General features: G+C 49.0%; 1 protein-coding gene across 6 annotated transcripts; it reads right to left on the bottom strand.

Annotated features, from left to right (window-relative positions):
- LOC140898047 (butyrophilin subfamily 2 member A1) lies at positions 1 to 25,928 on the bottom strand. Of its 6 annotated transcripts, XR_013634569.1 has the most exons (17): positions 25,602 to 25,928; positions 23,288 to 23,407; positions 21,930 to 22,283; positions 19,675 to 19,956; positions 18,178 to 18,282; positions 13,077 to 13,097; positions 11,161 to 11,181; positions 10,694 to 10,714; positions 8,794 to 8,814; positions 8,328 to 8,348; positions 6,429 to 6,449; positions 5,963 to 5,983; positions 4,156 to 4,176; positions 3,703 to 3,723; positions 2,961 to 2,993; positions 563 to 1,294; positions 1 to 510 (listed from the first exon to the last, which is right to left on the bottom strand). XR_013634569.1 is itself a non-coding variant. In XM_073311476.2 (16 exons), exons 2-16 carry the CDS (start codon positions 23,385 to 23,387, stop codon positions 777 to 779), a joined length of 1,581 nt encoding a protein of 526 aa, XP_073167577.2. In that variant the 5' UTR covers positions 23,388 to 23,407; positions 25,602 to 25,928; the 3' UTR covers positions 521 to 776. The 6 variants fall into 6 exon arrangements, 1 of the variants encoding a protein (XP_073167577.2); XM_073311476.2 differs by lacking the exon at positions 1 to 510 and having other exon boundaries at positions 521 to 1,294; XR_013634570.1 differs by lacking the exons at positions 8,328 to 8,348; positions 8,794 to 8,814.
- Between the last annotated feature and the right edge of the window lie 219 nt (positions 25,929 to 26,147).

Here is a 26,147-nt window from a genome sequence, read left to right as displayed (position 1 = left end):
AATGGTTTATTTACAGTAAGTAGCTGCAAAATAGCAAAGTAAAAGGAGCAGAGAAGGAGCTTTAATGACCGCAGGAGCTTGGCCAGGAGATCCCCAGCTACTGAGAACAGTTTTCTTTATGGCACTAAAATAGCACCAATGGCCAGGAATTAATATAGGGAATTAATGAGTGACAGTCTCACTTTCAGCAACACGTCATAAATCTCCCCGTCCGGCTCACATTCCCTTTCTTTTCATTCTCTCCTTTTCTATTCATTATTGTTCTAGCCCTCACTTTCCAGCCCTGGTTATTTTCCTGTGTCTCTCCTCCCTGTCACAGATCATCCCCCTTGGCTGCTCTCTTCTTTCCCTGATTTTATCCCTTCCCGAACTGCTGATCCCAGGCTGGGAGACCCCAATGAGATCTAAGGACACAGATCTGTACAAACCGCTCCCTGCTGCTGCTGCTTCTCCCCAGCCCCCAACCCCTGATTGATTCATGCTGGGTCCCTGCCCAGCCCCCACCTCTGCCTGTCCCCAGCCCGGCTGTTAGTTCTGCCCCCTGCCCAGCCCCCGCCTCTGCCCCTCAGGGCCCCTCTGCCCCTCCTGCAGCCCCAGGGGTTCCTCCCCCTCCCCCTCTGCCTCCTGGGGCTGCAGGGAGGGAGGGGGAGGAGCTTCCAGGGGCCATAGAGATGAGGGGGCAGGGACTGGGTAGATGGGAGTCCTCCAAGGTCATAGAGACTAGGAGCCGTGAGGCTAGAGAGGCTGATTTCCGGTTCCCCCCTCTGCTGTGGGGCTCAGGGACACACGTGGAGCTGGGATCCCCACCCCACCCAGAGCCAGGGGCGGATTCTCTCCCCAGGGACGGAGCCCGGCGGGAAAGTGAAGATCGGGGCCTCGGCACCAGCATCGATAAATGTCACCTGCCCCCGGTCACAGTCCAGACAAACCCGGATCCTGCTGGGGGCCCGGCTCAGGGTCAGGGGGGTCGCAGGGGAGGTGAGAGCCTGGAACTGACCCCACCAGTCCCACCCCACAGCCCAGATCCCCCCCTCAGGGCTAAGGCTGATCCCTCCCTTCCTCCCCACAGACTCTCTGGCCACCCCCACAGCCCAGTATTCCTCACCCTCCACCTCCACCTCCCAGCAATGTCTCCCCGCGGTGAATCCCTCACAGCCCAGCACCCAGAACACAGAGTCAAATCTCTCAGGGTTGTCGGGCAGATCCTCCTCTGTGTCTCCCCGGCTCACACTTCTCCGATCCTCAGACAGGACGAGTTTGGGATGAGCCGTGTCTGGATCCAGAGTCACATTCGCTGGGGAGAGAGAATCAGAGCGTGAGGGGCAGAGCTCGGCCCTGGGGGAGGGTTTGATGGCGTCAGTGACAGAATCTGCCCCAGCTGGGGAGTGACTCAGGGAATCTCCTTCCTCCAGGATTTACCCATCGTCACCTCAGAGATCTCAGCACCGGGCTGGGGAGAGTCACTCCACTGACAGAGACGGGTCAGTGACGGTGAAAGAAGCAGCTGGGCCAGGCCTGGGACTCAGAATCTTTCCCCTCCTGCCCCCACCTCTGCCCGGGGAGGGAACAAGAGACTCTGGCAGCCCCAGCAGATGGTACAACTCAGTGAATATTGACAGAGCCTCCCCCCACCCCACCTTCACTCTCACTGTGTCCCAGCTGCCCCTGTGCTGGACTTTGCTATGGGACCTCCCCACTGCACCTGGACTGCTCTGAAATGTCACAGCTCGGACAGCAACGGGCCACACGGTACCAGGATTGAACCTGCCCAGAATGTCACTGCTCAGCAGCAGTCACAGCACCCAAGTACATTAGCTTGGGACAGGGAGTGAGGGGGCTAAACAAGGGAAGGGGGTTCATGGTGGAAGCTACAAGTGTCGGGGGGCCAGGACAGATTAAGGTTTTGTGAGGCCCTAGGCCAGAGCAAGTGAAGGCCCCTTCCTACCCCTTCTGCTTGCAGAACCCCCACTCCCCACACTCCTGCTGGGGAAATGGGGCCGGGGTGCAGGGGCGTGCCCTGCTCTGCCCACCTGGTGCTCCAGCTGCAGAGCAGGGCAAGACCCCCCACCCCGACGCCATTCCCTGGCTGGAGTTCTGGGCGGATGGAGTGGGGCAAGCCCCCCGAGCCCTGACCCCACTCTCTGGCAGGAGCACTGGGCAGGCAGAGCGGGTTGGGGCACAGAGGCGCCCATTTTTCTGGGGCTCCTGGGCACAGGCCCCATTGGCCCAGTGGCAAATCCGCCACTAGGGAGGAGGTACGGAATAGGTGGCTGGTGGAAAGAGGGGGCGGGTCATGCTAGTAATGGGGAGGCTGACTTGACGTCCTGTTTACCAGAGACGGGACCATGCTGGGGTCATGGTGGATGGAGAGAGGAGAAAAGACACAAGCTCACACCGGTGATCACAGGAGCTTCCCAGATCTGTATAATGGAGCCAGGGGAGCCCCTGTCTGTGATCAAGGCTCAGTTCCTCTGCTTGAGACAGGAGCAAGGGTCTCACACAGACACAGTCCCTGCTCACCCGGTCAGTGTGGGGTCACTGCAGAGCTCCTGGCTTTCTTCATGGGGGAAAAGATGAAGGAAGAAACAAAGGGACACTGGAGATCGGACATCAGCACAGGGAGATAGAACAAACTGCCCCTGGAGAAGTGGCTGTGGAGGTGCATGTCCCACTGGTTCCGTACAAGGGGTGGCAGCGGCTGTCACAGATCTCTGCAGGGTGCAGTGCACATGCGAGCGGTGGAGGGGCAGGAAGCGTAGATGCAATATGCTATGGATTCAGTATGGTGTGGTAGGACATAGGCACAAACCTCACCTCAGCTTGTGATGCGCCGTGAAATGAAGGGTGCTGGGGAGATCTGCCCTGAACTATCACATCCACTCCCATATACAAAGAAAATGAGGCACATTGCCTCATGGGAACGGGTATTTGGACATTGATAAAATATGATCTTTAATTACCTTCTTCTATAGGTGCCACAGATCTTCTCCACCCTAAAACCAGGAACATAGAGAGCAGAGCAGATCTGAACACGTATTGCATAATCCAATATTGTGCAAACTAATACACTGAGGGAAAAAGAAAGTTATAAGTTCATCAGAACCTCCACTAGACTGCATGAGTGTGTCTCTCCCAGGGTGGATCTTCACTGCAGAGTTAGTCCAGAATCTTACCTGGCTGTTGCCCCAACCTGTTTAATGCACAAGCACAAAAACTCTGACTCAAGTTTGGTGGTGCTTTGCACCCAGGTTAGCTGGCAAGACTTTGGGTAGAAGCTAGAGCCCAGGTATCACTTTACTTCAGATTGGTTACATGCCTACTCTGCAGTGTGGAGGGAAGATAATCATCTCTGGTGCTGATAGTCCACCAGGGCCTTCACACAATTCCTCCTGGGCCATATTTTTTTTTGGCCAATACCTACTTTACTACTGTATTGCTTATCAACTTTTCAAATTAGCTTTTGGTGTGAAATTCATCCAGTTTAGTCTTTCCCCACATTTTATAAAGTTACATTAACAAACAAACCCCAAAAGAATGATGATGATAAAAAAGCAAACAAATAACTAAAAAGGTTTCCTATTGCAACAATTTTTAAATTTAAATTTAAAAGCAAACAACCCCACCACAATTAAACAAACAGCCACATGAGTCTCCAAAATGGTACAAAAAGTTTCATTTCAAAGGAAAGATAATGATACTTACTTATCTCGTTATCTCGTTTCTCTGAAAAGGAAAGAGAAATAAATCAAATTTTTTTAGGCATTTCCCTTTTCTTATGTTTTATTTGTCTTTATCATCGATACGACAGTAAAAACTGAGAGAAATCAACATCTTCTTCAGGACATCAGACAATAGGATCCAATGGTCCCTTCTGATCTCACACACATGTGACTCTATTACATCTCAGTTTTTCAAATTAGCTTTTGGTATGAAATCTCTCCACTTTAGTGGTTCCCCACATTTTATACAATTACACTAACCCTTTCACAAAAGAATAATAATAAAAAGCAAGTAAACAAAAAAAGGTTTCATATTACAACACAATTGTAGAAGTTAAATTTTACAGTGAACTCCACAACACTTTAACAAACTGCCCCATGAAGATCCAATTATAAAAAAAAAAGTCCTTTTCAGAGTGTGGATAATGACACTTACCAATTTCTCTATCTCGTTTGCCTAAAAATTAAACAGACAGACACATAATGTTTGTTAGGAGTTTTCCTTTTTTTATGGTTTATTTCTCTTTATCATCACTGTGACAGGTAAGACGGATTATTTCTATTCAATCTCTTCTTCAGGAAATCAGACAAGACCAGTGGCGCCCAAACTTTTCCGATCACTCCCCCCTTGCAGTAATGGAATCTGTCGGCGCCCCCCCTTCCGTTACTGCACAGTTGACTCAGCAGAGGTGCTTGGGCTGAAGGGGGAGCTGGGGGCAGAACTGGGGATGGGGGAGGAGCAGAGGTGGCCTGGGGGAGGGGAGGGAATTTGGTAGGAACTGACCTGGGGGCGGAGCAGGGGGAGGACTGGAACTGTGGCAGGAGCCGGAGCTTAGTGGGGGGCAGGGGGCGGAGCGCAGCTGCAGATGGGATTGGATCTGGGCTGGGGGCAGAGCGGGGCTGGGTGGGGCTCCCTCCCCTCTCCCCATGGGGGCTGGCAGGGACCCTGCCTTGCACCTGTTCAGGGCTGGTTTAAGAGAGGGGATTTAGGGGCTGCAGGCAAAGGGGGGCTCCCGCGAAAAGATCTCCAGATGCCAAAAGTGTAGATCTTTTTGCAGGGCCGCCTTAGCCCAGGGCTGTGGGCTGCAGCCACTGAAGCCCCTGCATTCCAGCCCAGCCCGGCGTTGGCGAGGAGGCGGCTCTACACGCTGGCATGTCATTCCCCCCTCCCCTCGGCTGGAGCTGCGCGTGCCAGGAAGCTCAGTCCCACAGGCTTCCTTGACTTGCAGACACCGCCCCCGCAGCTCCCATTGGCCAGGAATCACAGCCAATGGGAGCTGTGTGGGGTGGTGCCTGCAGGCAAGCACAGGACAGAGCATGGAGCCACGTGCCCCCCATCCCCAGGGCCTGCACCACCAAAGGGGGGCTGTCCCAGGTAAGCGCCCCGCACCACAACCTCCTGCCCCAGCCCTGAGCCCTCTCCTGCACCCTAACTCCCTCCCAGACCCCACACTCCCAACCTCCTGCCCTGAGCCCCTTCCCACGCCCTAACTCCCAGAGCACACCCCCACCCCAGCCCTGAGCCTCCTCCTGCACCCTAACTCCCTCCCAGACCCCACCCTCCCAACCTCCTGCCCTGAGCCCTCTCCCGCACTCCAGTCCCCTTAGCACCAGCCTGGAGCCCCCTCCTGCATCTGAAAGCCCTCATCCCCAGCCACACCCTAGAGTCCACAACCCTAGTCAGAGCCCTCACCCCCTTCCACACCCACACCCTGCCCCAATCCACAGCCTCCTCCTGCACTCTGAATCCCTCATTTTTGGCCATACCCCAGAGCCTAGGGGGCCCCACAAACTCTAATAGTCCCAGGCCCCCAGAAGAGTTAATTGCGGACCTGCGCCCATTTGAATTTCCTCCACGTGCCCCTAGGGGCCTGCCCCACAGTCTGAAGACCTCTGAACTAGAGGATCCAGTCATCCTTTCTGGTCTTTAACAGTAAGACTCTTTAACTGTATTGCTTATCAATTTTTCAAATTAACTTTTGGTGTGAAATTCATCCTCTCTAGTCTTTCCCCATGTTTTATAAAACTATATTAAAGTTGACCCCCTCCCTCCCCCCCCCCACACACATCTTCCCAAAAGACTGATAATAATAACAAAGTAAGCAAACTAAAAGGCTCCGTACTGCAGCAATGTTAAGTTAAATTTAAAATCAAACACCTCCACCACTGCTACACAAACTCCCACATTAGAATCCAAACTGGTACAAGAAGTTTCTTGTCATAGGAAGGATAATGACACTTACTTATTTCTTTATCTCGTTTGTCTAAAATTTAGAGAGAAATAAATAGATATTTTTGTTAGGTGTTTCCCTTTCCTTATGCTTTATTTCTCTTTATCATCAATATGACAGTGAAGGCTGAGAGAAATCAACCTCCTTTTCAGGACATCAGAGAAGAGGATCCAGGGCTCTCTTCTGGTCTTAAACTCGGTGACTCTATTGCTTGTCAGTTTTTCAAATTAGATTTTGGTGTGAAATCTACCCAGTTTAGCACTTCCCCACATTTATACAATTACATTAAACCCCACAAGAAAGAATAATAATAAAAAGCAAGTAAACAAACAAGGGCGTTTGTATTGCAACAAAATTGTAAAAGTTAAAGTCAATATATAATAACTCCAAACCATTTAAACAAACTCCCACATGAAGATCCAATTCCCGGCCCCTGCCAAAAAAAAATCCTTTTCAGAGTGTGGATAATGACACTTACCGATTTCTATATCTCGTTTGCCTAAAAATTAAACAGACAGACACATAATGTTTGTTAGGAGTTTTCCTTTTTTTATGGTTTATTTCTCTTTATCATCACTGTGACAGGTAAGACGGATTATTTCTATTCAATCTCTTCTTCAGGAAATCAGACAAGACCAGTGGTGCCCAAACTTTTCCGATCACTCCCCCCTTGCAGTAATGGAATCTGTCGGCGCCCCCCCTTCCGTTACTGCACAGTTGACTCAGCAGAGGTGCTTGGGCTGAAGGGGGAGCTGGGGGCAGAACTGGGGATGGGGGAGGAGCAGAGGTGGCCTGGGGGAGGGGAGGGAATTTGGTAGGAACTGACCTGGGGGCGGAGCAGGGGGAGGACTGGAACTGTGGCAGGAGCCGGAGCTTAGTGGGGGGCAGGGGGCGGAGCGCAGCTGCAGATGGGATTGGATCTGGGCTGGGGGCAGAGCGGGGCTGGGTGGGGCTCCCTCCCCTCTCCCCATGGGGGCTAGCAGGGATCCTGCCTTGCACCTGTTCAGGGCCGGTTTAAGAGAGGGGATTTAGGGGCTGCAGACAAAGGGGGGCTCCCGCGAAAAGATCTCCAGATGCCAAAAGTGTAGATCTTTTTGCAGGGCCGCCTTAGCCCAGGGCTGTGGGCTGCAGCCACTGAAGCCCCTGCATTCCAGCCCAGCCCGGCGTTGGCGGGGAGGTGGCTCTACACACTGGCATGTCATTCCCCCCTCCCCTCGGCTGGAGCTGCGCGTGCCGGGAAGCTCAGTCCCACAGGCTTCCTTGACTTGCAGACACCGCCCCCGCAGCTCCCATTGGCCAGGAATCACAGCCAATGGGAGCTGTGTGGGGTGGTGCCTGCAGGCGAGCACAGGACAGAGCATGGAGCCACGTGCCCCCCCTCCCCAGGGCCTGCACCACCAAAGGGGGGCTGTCCCAGGTAAGCGCCCCACACCCCAACCTCCTGCCCCAGCCCTGAGCCCTCTCCTGCACCCTAACTCCCTCCCAGACCCCACACTCCCAACCTCCTGCCCTGAGCCCCTTCCGAAGCCCTAACTCCCAGAGCACACCCCCACCCCAGCCCTGAGCCCTCTCCTGCACCCTAACTCCCTCCCAGACCCCACACTCCCAACCTCCTGCCCTGAGCCCCTTCCCACGCCTTAACTCCCTCCCAGACCACACCCCCACCCAGCCCTGAGCCTCCTCCTGCACCCTAACTCCCTCCCAGACCCCACCCTCCCAACCTCCTGCCCTGAGCCCTCTCCCGCACTCCAGTCCCCTTGGCACCAGCCTGGAGCCCCCTCCTGCATCTGAAAGCCCTCATCCCCAGCCACACCCTAGAGTCCACAACCCCAGTCAGAGCCCTCACCCTGCCCCAATCCACAGCCCCCTCCTGCACTCTGAATCCCTCATTTTTGGCCGTACCCTGGAGCCTAGGGGGCCCCACAAACTCTAATAGTCCCAGGCCCCCAGAAGAGTTAATTGCAGACCTGCGCCCACTTCAATTTCCTCCACGTGCCCCTAGGGGCCTGCCCCACAGTCTGAAGACCTCTGAACTAGAGGATCCAGTCATCCTTTCTGGTCTTAAACAGTAAGACTCTTTAACTGTATTGCTTATCAATTTTTCAAATTAACTTCTGGTGTGAAATTCATCCTCTCTAGTCTTTCCCCATGTTTTATAGAACTATATTAAAGTTGACCCCCGCCCTCCCCCCCCACACACATCTTCCCAAAAGACTCATAATAATAACAAAGTAAGCAAACTAAAAAGGCTCCGTACTGCAGCAATGTTAAGTTAAATTTAAAATCAAACACCTCCACCACTGCTACACAAACTCCCACATTAGAATCCAAACTGGTACAAGAAGTTTCTTGTCATAGGAAGGATAATGACACTTACTTATTTCTTTATCTCGTTTGTCTAAAATTTAGAGAGAAATAAATAGATATTTTTGTTAGGTGTTTCCCTTTCCTTATGCTTTATTTCTCTTTATCATCAATATGACAGTGAAGGCTGAGAGAAATCAACCTCCTTTTCAGGACATCAGAGAAGAGGATCCAGGGCTCTCTTCTGGTCTTAAACTCGGTGACTCTATTGCTTGTCAGTTTTTCAAATTAGATTTTGGTGTGAAATCTACCCAGTTTAGCACTTCCCCACATTTATACAATTACATTAAACCCCACAAGAAAGAATAATAATAAAAAGCAAGTAAACAAACAAGGGCGTTTGTATTGCAACAAAATTGTAAAAGTTAAAGTTAATATCAAATAACTCCAAACCATTTAAACAAACTCCCACATGAAGATCCAATTCCCGGCCCCTGCCAAAAAAAAATCCTTTTCAGAGTGTGGATAATGACACTTACCGATTTCTATATCTCGTTTGCCTAAAAATTAAACAGACAGACACATAATGTTTGTTAGGAGTTTTCCTTTTTTTATGGTTTATTTCTCTTTATCATCACTGTGACAGGTAAGACGGATTATTTCTATTCAATCTCTTCTTCAGGAAATCAGACAAGACCAGTGGTGCCCAAACTTTTCCGATCACTCCCCCCTTGCAGTAATGGAATCTGTCGGCGCCCCCCCTTCCGTTACTGCACAGTTGACTCAGCAGAGGTGCTTGGGCTGAAGGGGGAGCTGGGGGCAGAACTGGGGATGGGGGAGGAGCAGAGGTGGCCTGGGGGAGGGGAGGGAATTTGGTAGGAACTGACCTGGGGGCGGAGCAGGGGGAGGACTGGAACTGTGGCAGGAGCCGGAGCTTAGTGGGGGGCAGGGGGCGGAGCGCAGCTGCAGATGGGATTGGATCTGGGCTGGGGGCAGAGCGGGGCTGGGTGGGGCTCCCTCCCCTCTCCCCATGGGGGCTAGCAGGGATCCTGCCTTGCACCTGTTCAGGGCCGGTTTAAGAGAGGGGATTTAGGGGCTGCAGACAAAGGGGGGCTCCCGCGAAAAGATCTCCAGATGCCAAAAGTGTAGATCTTTTTGCAGGGCCGCCTTAGCCCAGGGCTGTGGGCTGCAGCCACTGAAGCCCCTGCATTCCAGCCCAGCCCGGCGTTGGCGGGGAGGTGGCTCTACACACTGGCATGTCATTCCCCCCTCCCCTCGGCTGGAGCTGCGCGTGCCGGGAAGCTCAGTCCCACAGGCTTCCTTGACTTGCAGACACCGCCCCCGCAGCTCCCATTGGCCAGGAATCACAGCCAATGGGAGCTGTGTGGGGTGGTGCCTGCAGGCGAGCACAGGACAGAGCATGGAGCCACGTGCCCCCCCTCCCCAGGGCCTGCACCACCAAAGGGGGGCTGTCCCAGGTAAGCGCCCCACACCCCAACCTCCTGCCCCAGCCCTGAGCCCTCTCCTGCACCCTAACTCCCTCCCAGACCCCACACTCCCAACCTCCTGCCCTGAGCCCCTTCCGAAGCCCTAACTCCCAGAGCACACCCCCACCCCAGCCCTGAGCCCTCTCCTGCACCCTAACTCCCTCCCAGACCCCACACTCCCAACCTCCTGCCCTGAGCCCCTTCCCACGCCTTAACTCCCTCCCAGACCACACCCCCACCCAGCCCTGAGCCTCCTCCTGCACCCTAACTCCCTCCCAGACCCCACCCTCCCAACCTCCTGCCCTGAGCCCTCTCCCGCACTCCAGTCCCCTTGGCACCAGCCTGGAGCCCCCTCCTGCATCTGAAAGCCCTCATCCCCAGCCACACCCTAGAGTCCACAACCCCAGTCAGAGCCCTCACCCTGCCCCAATCCACAGCCCCCTCCTGCACTCTGAATCCCTCATTTTTGGCCGTACCCTGGAGCCTAGGGGGCCCCACAAACTCTAATAGTCCCAGGCCCCCAGAAGAGTTAATTGCAGACCTGCGCCCACTTCAATTTCCTCCACGTGCCCCTAGGGGCCTGCCCCACAGTCTGAAGACCTCTGAACTAGAGGATCCAGTCATCCTTTCTGGTCTTAAACAGTAAGACTCTTTAACTGTATTGCTTATCAATTTTTCAAATTAACTTCTGGTGTGAAATTCATCCTCTCTAGTCTTTCCCCATGTTTTATAGAACTATATTAAAGTTGACCCCCGCCCTCCCCCCCCCACACACATCTTCCCAAAAGACTCATAATAATAACAAAGTAAGCAAACTAAAAAGGCTCCGTACTGCAGCAATGTTAAGTTAAATTTAAAATCAAACACCTCCACCACTGCTACACAAACTCCCACATTAGAATCCAAACTGGTACAAGAAGTTTCTTGTCATAGGAAGGATAATGACACTTACTTATTTCTTTATCTCGTTTGTCTAAAATTTAGAGAGAAATAAATAGATATTTTTGTTAGGTGTTTCCCTTTCCTTATGCTTTATTTCTCTTTATCATCAATATGACAGTGAAGGCTGAGAGAAATCAACCTCCTTTTCAGGACATCAGAGAAGAGGATCCAGGGCTCTCTTCTGGTCTTAAACTCGGTGACTCTATTGCTTATCAGTTTTTCAAATTAGATTTTGGTGTGAAATCTACCCAGTTTAGCACTTCCCCACATTATATACAATTACATTAAACCCCACAAGAAAGAATAATAATAAAAAGCAAGTAAACAAACAAGGGCGTTTGTATTGCAACAAAATTGTAAAAGTTAAAGTTAATATCAAATAACTCCAAACCATTTAAACAAACTCCCACATGAAGATCCAATTCCCGGCCCCTGCCAAAAAAAAATCCTTTTCAGAGTGTGGATAATGACACTTACCAATTTCTATATCTCGTTTGCCTAAAAATTAAACAGACAGACACATAATGTTTGTTAGGAGTTTTCCTTTTTTTATGGTTTATTTCTCTTTATCATCACTGTGACAGGTAAGACGGATTATTTCTATTCAATCTCTTCTTCAGGAAATCAGACAAGACCAGTGGTGCCCAAACTTTTCCGATCACTCCCCCCTTGCAGTAATGGAATCTGTCGGCGCCCCCCCTTCCGTTACTGCACAGTTGACTCAGCAGAGGTGCTTGGGCTGAAGGGGGAGCTGGGGGCAGAACTGGGGATGGGGGAGGAGCAGAGGTGGCCTGGGGGAGGGGAGGGAATTTGGTAGGAACTGACCTGGGGGCGGAGCAGGGGGAGGACTGGAACTGTGGCAGGAGCCGGAGCTTAGTGGGGGGCAGGGGGCGGAGCGCAGCTGCAGATGGGATTGGATCTGGGCTGGGGGCAGAGCGGGGCTGGGTGGGGCTCCCTCCCCTCTCCCCATGGGGGCTGGCAGGGACCCTGCCTTGCACCTGTTCAGGGCCGGTTTAAGAGAGGGGATTTAGGGGCTGCAGGCAAAGGGGGGCTCCCGCGAAAAGATCTCCAGATGCCAAAAGTGTAGATCTTTTTGCAGGGCCGCCTTAGCCCAGGGCTGTGGGCTGCAGCCACTGAAGCCCCTGCATTCCAGCCCAGCCCGGCGTTGGCGAGGAGGCGGCTCTACACACTGGCATGTCATTCCCCCCTCCCCTCGGCTGGAGCTGCGCGTGCCGAGAAGCTCAGTCCCACACGCTTCCTTGACTTGCAGACACCGCCCCCGCAGCTCCCATTGGCCAGGAATCACAGCCAATGGGAGCTGTGTGGGGTGGTGCCTGCAGGCAAGCACAGGACAGAGCATGGAGCCACGTGCCGCCCCTCCCCAGGGCCTGCACCACCAAAGGGGGGCTGTCGCAGGTAAGCGCCCCGCACCACAACCTCCTGCCCCAGCCCTGAGCCCTCTCCTGCACCCTAACTCCCTCCCAGACCCCACACTCCCAACCTCCTGCCCTGAGCCCCTTCCGAAGCCCTAACTCCCAGAGCACACCCCCACCCCAGCCCTGAGCCCTCTCCTGCACCCTAACTCCCTCCCAGACCCCACACTCCCAACCTCCTGCCCTGAGCCCCTTCCCACGCCTTAACTCCCTCCCAGACCATACCCCCACCCAGCCCTGAGCCTCCTCCTGCACCCTAACTCCCTCCCAGACCCCACCCTCCCAACCTCCTGCCCTGAGCCCTCTCCCGCACTCCAGTCCCCTTGGCACCAGCCTGGAGCCCCCTCCTGCATCTGAAAGCCCTCATCCCCAGCCACACCCTAGAGTCCACAACCCTAGTCAGAGCCCTCACCCCCTTCCACACCCACACCCTGCCCCAATCCACAGCCTCCTCCTGCACTCTGAATCCCTCATTTTTGGCCATACCCCAGAGCCTAGGGGGCCCCACAAACTCTAATAGTCCCAGGCCCCCAGAAGAGTTAATTGCGGACCTGCGCCCATTTGAATTTCCTCCACGTGCCCCTAGGGGCCTGCCCCACAGTCTGAAGACCTCTGAACTAGAGGATCCAGTCATCCCTTCTGGTCTTAAACAGTAAGACTCTTTAACTGTATTGCTTATCAATTTTTCAAATTAACTTTTGGTGTGAAATTCATCCTCTCTAGTCTTTCCCCATGTTTTATAGAACTATATTAAAGTTGACCCCCGCCCTCCCCCCCACACACATCTTCCCAAAAGACTGATAATAATAACAAAGTAAGCAAACTAAAAAGGCTCCGTACTGCAGCAATGTTAAGTTAAATTTAAAATCAAACACCTCCACCACTGCTACACAAACTCCCACATTAGAATCCAAACTGGTACAAGAAGTTTCTTGTCATAGGAAGGATAATGACACTTACTTATTTCTTTATCTCGTTTGTCTAAAATTTAGAGAGAAATAAATAGATATTTTTGTTAGGTGTTTCCCTTTCCTTATGCTTTATTTCTCTTTATCATCAATATGACAGTGAAGGCTGAGAGAAATCAACCTCCTTTTCAGGACATCAGAGAAGAGGATCCAGGGCTCTCTTCTGGTCTTAAACTCGGTGACTCTATTGCTTATCAGTTTTTCAAATTACATTTTGGTGTGAAATCTACCCAGTTTAGCACTTCCCCACATTATATACAATTACATTAAACCCCACAAGAAAGAATAATAATAAAAAGCAAGTAAACAAACAAGGGCGTTTGTATTGCAACAAAATTGTAAAAGTTAAAGTTAATATCAAATAACTCCAAACCATTTAAACAAACTCCCACATGAAGATCCAATTCCCGGCCCCTGCCAAAAAAAAATCCTTTTCAGAGTGTGGATAATGACAGTTACGAATTTATATATCTCGTTTGCCTAAAAATTAAACAGACAGACACATAATGTTTGTTAGGAGTTTTCCTTTTTTTATGGTTTATTTCTCTTTATCATCACTGTGACAGGTAAGACGGATTATTTCTATTCAATCTCTTCTTCAGGAAATCAGACAAGACCAGTGGTGCCCAAACTTTTCCGATCACTCCCCCCTTGCAGTAATGGAATCTGTCGGCGCCCCCCCTTCCGTTACTGCACAGTTGACTCAGCAGAGGTGCTTGGGATGAAGGGGGAGCTGGGGGCAGAACTGGGGATGGGGGAGGAGCAGAGGTGGCCTGGGGGAGGGGAGGGAATTTGGTAGGAACTGACCTGGGGGCGGAGCAGGGGGAGGACTGGAACTGTGGCAGGAGCCGGAGCTTAGTGGGGGGCAGGGGGCGGAGCGCAGCTGCAGATGGGATTGGATCTGGGCTGGGGGCAGAGCGGGGCTGGGTGGGGCTCCCTCCCCTCTCCCCATGGGGGCTGGCAGGGACCCTGCCTTGCACCTGTTCAGGGCCGGTTTAAGAGAGGGGATTTAGGGGCTGCAGGCAAAGGGGGGCTCCCGCGAAAAGATCTCCAGATGCCAAAAGTGTAGATCTTTTTGCAGGGCCGCCTTAGCCCAGGGCTGTGGGCTGCAGCCACTGAAGCCCCTGCATTCCAGCCCAGCCCGGCGTTGGCGAGGAGGCGGCTCTACACACTGGCATGTCATTCCCCCCTCCCCTCGGCTGGAGCTGCGTGTGCCGAGAAGCTCAGTCCCACAGGCTTCCTTGACTTGCAGACACCGCCCCCGCAGCTCCCATTGGCCAGGAATCACAGCCAATGGGAGCTGTGTGGGGTGGTGCCTGCAGGCAAGCACAGGACAGAGCATGGAGCCACGTGCCGCCCCTCCCCAGGGCCTGCACCACCAAAGGGGGGCTGTCCCAGGTAAGCGCCCCGCACCACAACCTCCTGCCCCAGCCCTGAGCCCTCTCCTGCACCCTAACTCCCTCCCAGACCCCACACTCCCAACCTCCTGCCCTGAGCCCCTTCCCACGCCCTAACTCCCAGAGCACACCCCCACCCCAGCCCTGAGCCTCCTCCTGCACCCTAACTCCCTCCCAGACCCCACCCTCCCAACCTCCTGCCCTGAGCCCTCTCCCGCACTCCAGTCCCCTTGGCACCAGCCTGGAGCCCCCTCCTGCATCTGAAAGCCCTCATCCCCAGCCACACCCTAGAGTCCACAACCCCAGTCAGAGCCCTCACCCCCTTCCACACCCACACCCTGCCCCAATCCACAGCCTCCTCCTGCACTCTGAATCCCTCATTTTTGGCCATACCCCAGAGCCTAGGGGGCCCCACAAACTCTAATAGTCCCAGGCCCCCAGAAGAGTTAATTGCGGACCTGCGCCCATTTGAATTTCCTCCACGTGCCCCTAGGGGCCTGCCCCACAGTCTGAAGACCTCTGAACTAGAGGATCCAGTCATCCTTTCTGGTCTTAAACAGTAAGACTCTTTAACTGTATTGCTTATCAATTTTTCAAATTAACTTTTGGTGTGAAATTCATCCTCTCTAGTCTTTCCCCATGTTTTATAAAACTATATTAAAGTTGACCCCCGCCCTCCCCCCCACACACACATCTTCCCAAAAGACTGATAATAATAACAAAGTAAGCAAACTAAAAAGGCTCCGTACTGCAGCAATGTTAAGTTAAATTTAAAATCAAACACCTCCACCACTGCTACACAAACTCCCACATTAGAATCCAAACTGGTACAAGAAGTTTCTTGTCATAGGAAGGATAATGACACTTACTTATTTCTTTATCTCGTTTGTCTAAAATTTAGAGAGAAATAAATAGATATTTTTGTTAGGTGTTTCCCTTTCCTTATGCTTTATTTCTCTTTATCATCAATATGACAGTGAAGGCTGAGAGAAATCAACCTCCTTTTCAGGACATCAGAGAAGAGGATCCAGGGCTCTCTTCTGGTCTTAAACTCGGTGACTCTATTGCTTATCAGTTTTTCAAATTAGATTTTGGTGTGAAATCTACCCAGTTTAGCACTTCCCCACATTATATACAATTACATTAAACCCCACAAGAAAGAATAATAATAAAAAGCAAGTAAACAAACAAGGGCGTTTGTATTGCAACAAAATTGTAAAAGTTAAAGTTAATATCAAATAACTCCAAACCATTTAAACAAACTCCCACATGAAGATCCAATTCCCGGCCCCTGCCAAAAAAAAATCCTTTTCAGAGTGTGGATAATGACACTTACCAATTTCTATATCTCGTTTGCCTAAAAATTAAACAGACAGACACATAATGTTTGTTAGGTGTTTTCCTTTTTTTATGGTTTATTTCTCTTTATCATCACTGTGACAGGTAAGACGGATTATTTCTTTTCAATCTCTTCTTCAGGAAATCAGACAAGACCAGTGGTGCCCAAACTTTTCCGATCACTCCCCCCTTGCAGTAATGAAATCTGTCGGCGCCCCCCCTTCCGTTACTGCAGAGTTGACTCAGCAGAGGTGCTTGGGCTGAAGGGGGAGCTGGGGGCAGAACTGGGGATGGGGGAGGAGCAGAGGTGGCCTGGGGGAGGGGAGGGAATTTGGTAGGAACTGACCTGGGGGCGGAGCAGGGGGAGGACTGGAACTGTGGCAGGAGCCGGAGCTTAGTGGGGGGCAGGGGGCGGAGCGCAGCTGCAGATGGGATTGGATCTGGGCTGGGGGCAGAGCGGGGCTGGGTGGGGCTCCCTCCCCTCTCCCCATGGGGGCTGGCAGGGACCCTGCCTTGCACCTGTTCAGGGCTGGTTTAAGAGAGGGGATTTAGGGGCTGCAGGCAAAGGGGGGCTCCCGCGAAAAGATCTCCAGACTGCCAAAAGTGTAGATCTTTTTGCAGGGCCGCCTTAGCCCAGGGCTGTGGGCTGCAGCCACTGAAGCCCCTGCATTCCAGCCCAGCCCGGCGTTGGCGAGGAGGCGGCTCTACACACTGGCATGTCATTCCCCCCTCCCCTCGGCTGGAGCTGCGCGTGCCGGGAAGCTCAGTCCCACACGCTTCCTTGACTTGCAGACACCGCCCCCGCAGCTCCCATTGGCCAGGAATCACAGCCAATGGGAGCTGTGTGGGGTGGTGCCTGCAGGCGAGCACAGGACAGAGCATGGAGCCACGTGCCGCCCCTCCCCAGGGCCTGCACCACCAAAGGGGGGCTGTCCCAGGTAAGCGCCCCGCACCCCAACCTCCTGCCCCAGCCCTGAGCCCTCTCCTGCACCCTAACTCCCTCCCAGACCCCACACTCCCAACCTCCTGCCCTGAGCCCCTTCCCAAGCCCTAACTCCCAGAGCACACCCCCACCCCAGCCCTGAGCCCTCTCCTGCACCCTAACTCCCTCCCAGACCCCACACTCCCAACCTCCTGCCCTGAGCCCCTTCCCACACTCCAGTCCCCTTGGCACCAGCCTGGAGCCCCCTCCTGCATCTGAAAGCCCTCATCCCCAGCCACACCCTAGAGTCCACAACCCCAGTCAGAGCCCTCACCCCCTTCCACACCCACGCCCTGCCCCAATCCACAGCTCCCTCCTGCACTCTGAATCCCTCATTTTTGGCCGTACCCCAGAGCCTAGGGGGCCCCAAAAACTCTAATAGTCCCAGGCCCCCAGAAGAGTTAATTGCGGACCTGCACCCACTTGAATTTCCTCCACGTGCCCCTAGGGGCCTGCCCCACAGTCTGAAGTCCTCTGAACTAGAGGATCCAGTCATCCTTTCTGGTCTTAAACAGTAAGACTCTTTAACTGTATTGCTTATCAATTTTTCAAATTAACTTTTGGTGTGAAATTCATCCTCTCTAGTCTTTCCCCATGTTTTATAAAACTATATTAAAGTTGACCCCCGCCCTCCCCCCCACACACACATCTTCCCAAAAGACTGATAATAATAACAAAGTAAGCAAACTAAAAAGGCTCCGTACTGCAGCAATGTTAAGTTAAATTTAAAATCAAACACCTCCACCACTGCTACACAAACTCCCACATTAGAATCCAAACTGGTACAAGAAGTTTCTTGTCATAGGAAGGATAATGACACTTACTTATTTCTTTATCTCGTTTGTCTAAAATTTAGAGAGAAATAAATAGATATTTTTGTTAGGTGTTTCCCTTTTCTTATGTTTTATTTCTCATTATCATCAGTATGACCGTTAAGACTGAGAGATTATTTCTCTTCAAACTCCTCTTACAGAGATCAGACTAGACCAGTGGTGCCCAACTTTTCCTGTCACGAGCCCCACTTACCAGTAGTAGCGTCTGTCTCAGCCCCTCCTCCCCCCTCCATTACATCACAGTTGGCTGAGTCCAGGAGCTTGGGCTGAAAGCAGAGCTGGGGATAAGGGAAGAGCTGGAAATAGAGGGCTGGGAGTGGCGAGGGATTGTGGGCAGAGTTGGGCTGGAGGCAGGGCAGGCGGGGAGTGGAGTTGCAATTGGATGGGAGCTGGGCTGGGGGGAAAGTGGAGCATTCTTCTTCTTTTTTTAGGACCAGATCAGCAGATCACACATTCCTTTTTAAGTTAAATTTCTAAATTGCCCTTATTTATTTATTAGAAAAAAACCTTTATTTATAGTATATTTCTCCCTCTGATATTTACCTTTCATTTTAAAGAGAGAAACAGTGAGGCCAATGAAACCAAACAAAACCACCAGGGTCACACTCAGAGCCACCATCCAGGGATTTACCCTCGGGAAAAAGGGATCTGAAAAACAAAACACCCAGGGCTTCCCTTAGTTTGGAAGTGGTGACTAAAAGCAGATTTTTTTTCATACAAATACAGAAATAGTACCCAACTGGATTTGTGTGAGCTAAGAGTGAAAGAATGGCCATGTCCACACTACACAAAAGTCCAGAAACTGATTTTAAATATGGCTCCAATCAACACAGCTTTACCACTGATTTATCCTTGAAAACACAGACCGGATTTGATTCATTACTACTCAGAGGGCCATAGAGATCAGGGGCAAATTCTCTGCTCATAAAACCCCATTGATTCCAATAGGGTTATACCAGAAAAGGATTTGGCCCTTAACAGCAAGCAATATTCAGAAGCTGCCAGATTAATTAGCATATTTTTGAAACATCCACTGTTACCTCCTAATATTGGAAAAAATCATAATCACAATTTGTCCAAACACTTGTGCAGCAAATTAACTAATTTCCATTTGCTCTTCTTGTGTTCACAGTGATTCGGTCATCTAAACAGGATGGAATTTTCAAATGTGCCTGGTGTCTTTTCTACACATGGTTTGTGCTCTGATTTCGAGAACCTGGGCCAACCCTCTTATGGGGTCATTCTTAAATTGGTTCAAGAGTTGACAACATATCAGGGTTGCACCAAATTTAAATAAATTGATGCACAAAACCTTAAATCATAAATCAGTTTCATAGTGCTCTATCTCCATTTAGTTGAAGTTGATAAAAAACTGACTGAAGCTAAATCAATAAAGGGCACTCTGAAATTTATACAAGGAGCTTTCACACAAGCAGGTGGCATTGCTTAACTAATTAATCAGTGCATCTTTTGTGTGTAGACAAGGGGTAAAATGAGTCCTCTAGTGGATCCAGACCAAAGTAATTAAGGAGCACAAGTCCCATTGAACATCAGAAAAACAATATCACATGACTTAGGTGATATTTCACACAAGTAATGAAGTTGGTGAAGTGAACAGATCACTAGAGCCCTGTGTGGATACAAAATTGGTATCCGCATCCAATCTGCAAACCCCCCAAAATGATGAGGGTATCTACGGATATATATCTGTGGGTTTACAGGGCTCTACAGATCACAATGAAGCCAGAGTACAAAATTTATCACATTCCAAAAAATTAAGGTGAATTTAAGGTTACAGGAACCTACTGAATCAGTGGATTGAATGAAAGTTTCCTCTAAAAATGTGTATAGTCTGAATACTCACAATTAAGGGGATCAAGTTGCCTAAACTGTGACCTGTAAAGACACCAGCCTCCCATATTCTGTGTTTGTACGTGGATTATGAAATATCCACCACATATGTTTCAGTTCTTTTCTTCCTATATTTTGTTTGGTTTCTAGTGGTGGTGAGTTCAGTGTGGGGTTTGGATGGTAACTGACCTGCTATATAAACTGCCGATTCCTTTTCTTGATTGAGAACGGTGTTCCTGATGCAACAGGACAAGTTTTGGTTTGAATGTTCTGTTACAATGAGAGCAGTTTCTGTTTCAAACAGGTTGTTATCTCCTGTGGATGTTTTTTCAGAGAGTGATGGTAAATGTCGCCCATTGAAATCTTTCCACAGCACCTCAGGCTCTGGGTACCAACCAGCTGATCTACAAACCACCCGAATCCCTCCATCTTGGTGACCCTCAACAGAGATGAGAGGAGCAGAGCCCAGACCTAAGGGGAAAATATATAAGGGTGTTAATTCCATACATTAATTTATAAAGCAGAAGGGATGAGGGACAGTTTGGGGATCCCTCACTCACATGAGAATGCACTAATTCATGCGGGTAGTCAGTAGAAGGGATAAATGAATACTGGAATGTCTGATATCCCAGTGCTCATGGACACACAAAAATGTGAACAAATATATAAAATAATTTCACTGAGTCAGTGGGAGATACTGTTGGCTCAAGACAGGAGCAACTGAGTGCTGAGCACCTTTGGAGATATGACCACGTAGATACCTGAATAGGATCTGAACATTTGAAACTCTGATAAATATATCTATCTAATGCACTAATTATTTTTTTAAATCAAATTGGCATATGATTATGATATAATTATGTAGCATCTTGTGCAAGATGTGTCAAATAAGGTGTGAATGGAAGAGTTATGATTTGCTGAATAAGATTGTCCTATTCGAATGCATGTATCATTTTTGTATCTGGAGTTATGAATATTGACTATCCATCTGTATTTCAAATGTTATTGTTCTGGGTAACACCCATAACTAGCCTTTCAGGTACAACAGTGAAGAAGTTAGACAGGGCGAATGGCCCATCAGCGAAAACAATGAGCCATGGAAAAGTCTTGTCCTCACCGTGGGACACTTCAGACAACCTATGAATAATGGCTGCCATGACTCATCAAGAATGCGGGTGCATGTGACTAGATAACATAATACTGAATTCCTTTTTGGTACCTATATTTTTCCACAAACTGGGCTGGGAACCTGGCTTTGAACAAAGGGGTTCCTGCCATATGAAAGAAACTGTAAAAGGTTGAAGTGACATCACCAATGGGCCTCACTGTCCCCATAACTAAATTCCTGGATATACCTCTGGAAGTGTACACACTTTGAACTGGGGAAGTGCTGGTCCCAGGTGGGAAAGATGGAAACCCTGCCTATGTATGAAACATCTACAAACTGCTTGTACTATTTAAAAGGGTGAGACACTGTTTGATTCAAACCTTGTGTGGTATATTAGGCTTAGACTGGGTTTTTGTTTATTTGCTTAATAATCAACTTTGATCTGTTTGCTTTGATTTATAATCTATCTTTCTGTAGTTAATAAATCTCTCTCTCTCTTTTTTTTTTTTTAAACGTAAAACAGTGTGGTTTGAGAGAAGTGTTTGGGCAAAATCTCAGCTCAGTTAACAAAGATTTTGTGAATATTCCTCTCCACACTGAGGGAGGGGAAAACTGGGTAATTGTAATAATCTTTACTGGTCAGGCTTTTGACCAGGGTGGGTCCCAGGTTGGGGTGCTGGGATGTGTTTTGGCTGAAGCCTCGCTATTGTTGGTTCATGAGTGCCTGGCCAGATGCATTCATGAACACAGCTGGGTGTGGTCCTGCCTCTGGATGTTGGTGTGAGTGCAAGTGTGGAGGGCTTTACGGCTTGCCATAATGTCACAGTGCAAGAGGGAACCCAGATTGGTGAGACAGGGGTTCAGCTGTACCCCAGTTCCAGGTGGTACCCCGGGGAGAAATCATCACACCCACCACCACCATCACCATTATACAGTATCAGCAAATAAGAACACTCCATTTCATTTTAACTACACCCCAAAGCAACAACCAACCCATTAGAAGGCCATAAATGTCTGTCAGTCCTACCTTAGCCACACATCCTAGAAATGACTGCAGAGCAACTGGAAAGCCATATTTGTAGAGAAGTCCTTTCCCTCTTAACTGAAGACCCCTTTTGGAGTCAATCAAGATTGGGCAAGAAAGTGTCTTGGCCATCCTGAAAATGTGTTTAATAACATTTTGGGAAAGTTTTCAGCATATTTTCCCAAGTATGAAAGTGGCTGTATGCTGAAATTTAGATATGCTGTGTTATTGTAAAATATTTCACAAGTAGGGAGTCACAGTTGTTGTAATAGGAAAGACCACACAAAGCTAAAACTGACACAAGGCACTGACCTGCTATCCGCAGTTCCAATACGGCTTCTTCATAAATAGTATCATCTTGAACAAAACAGATGTAGTGTCCTTCATCAGAGCGTCTGATATTGAGAAGCCTCAAGTGAACATTTCCATCTGTGAGTCCGGCTTTCAAAAGCACTGTCCTTCCCCGATACTCTGGCACCTGCTCTTCATACTGATCCTTCCCATCACGGTACAGGTGAACAACGCTTAAAAACTCAGAGCGGAACCATCTCATCTCCATGTTTGCAGCACTCATCCGGGGGGACAGGTGACAGGGTAACACAATGTCCTCACCCACAATGGCAGTGACAGGGTGATCAGGTCCAATCACTGTGAATTTTGCTGAAACTGCACCAGGACAGCAACAATAACAAAAAGCAGGTCAGAGGAAAATGGCAATTTGATATGAAGGACACGGCCAAGAGGTTCCATTTCAGACAAACTTTCCAAAAACTTCAGCCAGGGACAAACACCTGGCATGGAACATTTCAGCCCGAATGCCTAAGAGAAAGGAGCGCTCATGGGCAGTGGGACTGCGGCTCTAAGAACTCAGCCTGCGTGTATGGCACAGCACACAGCATTGAGATGGGGCTTGGAGCTGATAACAGGATTGGATACCACATTCTAAACCAGGTGGGTGTAGAGGTACATCCCAACCAATGCTAGGACACACCTTTCATGGCTTTGATAGACTTCCTATTTTCTATTGTGAACACTAACTTCAGAATTGTGAAGTGGGATATTCAATATTGGTGAACAGAATTGTGGGGAGAACATAAAACATTCAAGTTAACTTCCCAACTCTCTCCCTCTCTCTCTCTCTCTCTCATATGTATATTATGGGACTACCATGCATATAATGCCTAATAATACAGTGTACACGACACCTAACATATATGGATTAGCTAACAGGCCCAATTAAAAAAAGTCACACAACATCATTATATTCTGGTTTTTCTTTTGTTTTTGTACACATTAGTCTCAAATTATGGCTCTTATTTTTTTTTTTTTTTACATCTGAAACCCACTAAGTTATTTGATTTTCTTATTTCTTATTGTTATTATTAAACTCTTCAGTAAGTGTCCATCAAAATCCCTGGGCATCTTTGACAATCTTTTAAAAATACTTGTGTGAAGAAACAGACCTGGGCACTATCCCAGGAGCAAATAAAATCACCCAGGAGCAACACAATCAGGGCAAAAATTGAATAATGAAAGTGCTGATCTTGCTGTGGGGTGAAGTTTATACACTGTGAGTAGTTACATTGACTTTGAGTGAAGCATGTTGTTAAGGCACTTCAGGGGCCTAAATTAATCCCCTAAGATACAGCAGACACAGTGCGGATTCCTACCTGATTCCATCTTGTGAACATAAGAAGTAAGGAAGAAAACAATAAACCCAGGGAGAGGGGAGCTGGCTCTGGAGCTGTGGCAGAATGAGAGAACCTTCATCTTCTTCACTGGAACTTGATCTAGAAAACAGGAAGAAGGAGGAAAAAACTTTCCATAGTGAGCATTACACTGACTAACATTAAATTATTAAAGTCAAACATCAAAGAGGGCACAGTGAATAAAAAAGGGACAAATGCATTGTTAAGTGAACTCTTTCATATTTGGAGTGAGAACAGCCATTGCATTAGAATTGAAAATGTGTTTCCTTTATGGGTCTGATTTTTTCCCATCTGTACAAAACCCACACTAAAAAAAAAAAGTCATAGCAGTGGTGAAGTTGGCAGTAATTCCATGAATGGAGAAAAAAGTTTTAAGGAATGAGAAAGTGTGTGTGTGTGAGAGAGAAAGATTCTTGTGTTGTCTTGTGTTGTCTGCAGTGGCACTTGAACAGTTTTTAAAGTGTGGGTGCTGAAAGCCAGTGAAACTGCCCCCACACTTTTCACCTCATGCCTCCCTTACCTCTCTCCATGGCCTCCACCCCCTCCCCTCAGAGCTGGGGCTGGGACCAGGGCTGTGTCTCCAGGAGTGCAGGGACACAGACAGGGGTCAAGGGGCTGAGGCAGGTGGCGGACATGGGGCCAGGAGTGGATTCCCCACATGCGGGGCCAGGAAGGGAGCCCCAGGCACGGGACCGGGAGTGGAGCCCCATGTAAAACCTGGGGATGCTGTAGTACCCCCCACGCCCCTGCTTCCCATGCCTATGACTGTCTGGTCTTGTACCTTTGATAAGCTGTAAAACTGTATAATTGCTTAATTTTATTAGAGCATCCATGAAAAATGTGGTATTTGGGAACATATGCAAGTTGTACATTGTTGTGGTTGTTTTGTGCTTTATCATGTTTGTTTCCTTATGAAAATCAATCCAAAAAAATCCTCTCCTCCCTCCTCCTCCCCCACCCACCATCATGCACACACATAATTGAAAAAAATCACAATTGGGTCAAAAAATATAAGTGATTGACTTAAAAAAAACAATATTTTAAAAAATACATTTTGAGTTCCTATTTTTTGCCATTTGGTTTCTGAACCCTGACTGTGCACTCAGGTCTTAATCTTAAACTTTGCCCTCCAACCATAAAAGCTAGAAATTCATTTTTACTGTAAATGAAATTTGAGATGCTCACATCAACTCATAACTAGAGCATTCGGGCTTTCAGAAAATTACCGAATACTGTGAGACTTAAAATAAAAATCACAAAAAGTTATGAGAGTTGACAACACTGCAGCTGGTCAAGAATGTTTGAACAAAAATGATTTTTTCAATAGAAAATGGCTTTTAGACTTTTTTTTAAAAACTGATGATTTCCTATTATTTTAATGTTTCTAATTTTTCAATGAAATGATGCTAAATGAAAAAAAAATATTTCAAATTGATTCAAAATGAGAAACCCTAATCAAACGGAATAAAAACATTTTATTCGCCCATCCCTTATCCTGTCTCAAAGGAGGAAAGGGAGCAAAAATGAAAACGGAAAAAAGAAAAACTAAAATCTAATTTTTTGTTCAATAATACGTGATTGAAATTTGAAAAATAAGCAAATTGTTTTAAACAAAAACATAATTTGTAAATAGCTGTACCCCAACAGATTTCTTCATGATATTGCCCCTTGAATGGCTTTTCACACAGGAGGAGATAATTTGTTACACAATGTATACATTTCCCTTGTTTAGTATGGCCTGAAGTCCCTACTCAGTGACACTCCTGAATACAGGATCAACTTGAGGCACATGCTCACTTCCCACTGAGTTCAGGAGGAGAAAAGGAGGCAGTTTTCTGCTTCGATTGATTGTGAGCATAATTGTATTTTTTACAAGAACAAAAGGATTCACCCCCTCCCCGCAGTCAAGAGGCAGAAAACTAGACTGATGGCCGCTGGGTTTGGTGCAGGAAATTTTCTGTATTCAAAATAGAGAAAGTTACAGATCTCCCCCAAGAACAGTCTTGGGCCCACTGCTCTTGAATAAAATTCAGGAAAACAAAGAAATGACGAATTCAACAAGCTGTAAAAGTCTCGTGTTACATTGCTGTGAAAACAATCCGCAATGTATGTGACAGTCCCTCACTTTGAACGTAGACGTACTGTCAAGTTCCCAGAAAGAGAGAAACAAATTCTCACAGGATTATTTACTCCTTGTGTTTTGAATAATCTGTCCAAGCAATAAGGCTGGTGCATTAGACGTTAGAAACAGTCCTTCTGGAGCAAATTAACCCACCTGGTTGGGTCTTCTGAGAAGTTTAACATCTCCCGGGTGTGGCCAGACTTGGCTCCTCTGGCTGGGACAGTCCCATGCTCGGTGACTGTTCCCGTCGGTCACGGAGGCGGCTCAGCTCACTCTGGCGATCGAGGAGCTGCAGTTTTGTCTCAGGGATTCTCCGGGGAAGGTTGTGAACAGAAACGGGGGTTTGCTCCGATCGATAAACGTGCACTGGGCTCGCAACCTTCGCCCGGGGACAGTGAAAGTAAAACTGGAAATTGCCTCAGTCCAACCCCTGTCCCGGGGGAGGGGAGAGTCTCCTCTTAAAGACACAGCCCCAGGCCCGCGGGGCCGCCAGTTGGGGGGGGGACCAGAACTTTGTGTTTACAAAAGGGGCTTTGTTGGTGGTGGTGTGGGGGGCGTGGGTTGTTGCTATTTAGCTGACTAGACTCAGCAAAAGCAGGAAGCAGATTCTCTCTGAAATCAGGCCTGGATTCAGGTAACTGGGTCACCTGAACAACGGACTCTGCTTTTTCTGAGCCCAGATGGCCCCCAGGACTCCCA

The sequence above is a fragment of the Lepidochelys kempii genome, chromosome 14 (genome assembly GCF_965140285.1).
Source record: "Lepidochelys kempii isolate rLepKem1 chromosome 14, rLepKem1.hap1, whole genome shotgun sequence".
In the NCBI taxonomy this organism is placed as follows: domain Eukaryota; kingdom Metazoa; phylum Chordata; order Testudines; family Cheloniidae; genus Lepidochelys; species Lepidochelys kempii.
The sequence above is the reverse complement of the archived record's forward strand: the minus strand, read 5'-3'. Positions and strand labels throughout refer to the sequence as shown.

Excerpts from the sequence above, each read along its gene's own strand:
- LOC140898047 (XM_073311476.2), bottom strand. The coding sequence starts at position 23,387 with ATGAAGGTTCTCTCATTCTGCCACAGCTCCAGAGCCAGCTCCCCTCTC. Across the intron at positions 4,177-5,962 it reads CAAACGAGATAAAGAAATAA|GCAAACGAGATAGAGAAATT; the intron begins GTAAGTGTCATT and ends TTTAATTTTTAG. Across the intron at positions 2,994-3,702 it reads GAAACGAGATAACGAGATAA|GGTGGAGAAGATCTGTGGCA; the intron begins GTAAGTATCATT and ends TCCTGGTTTTAG.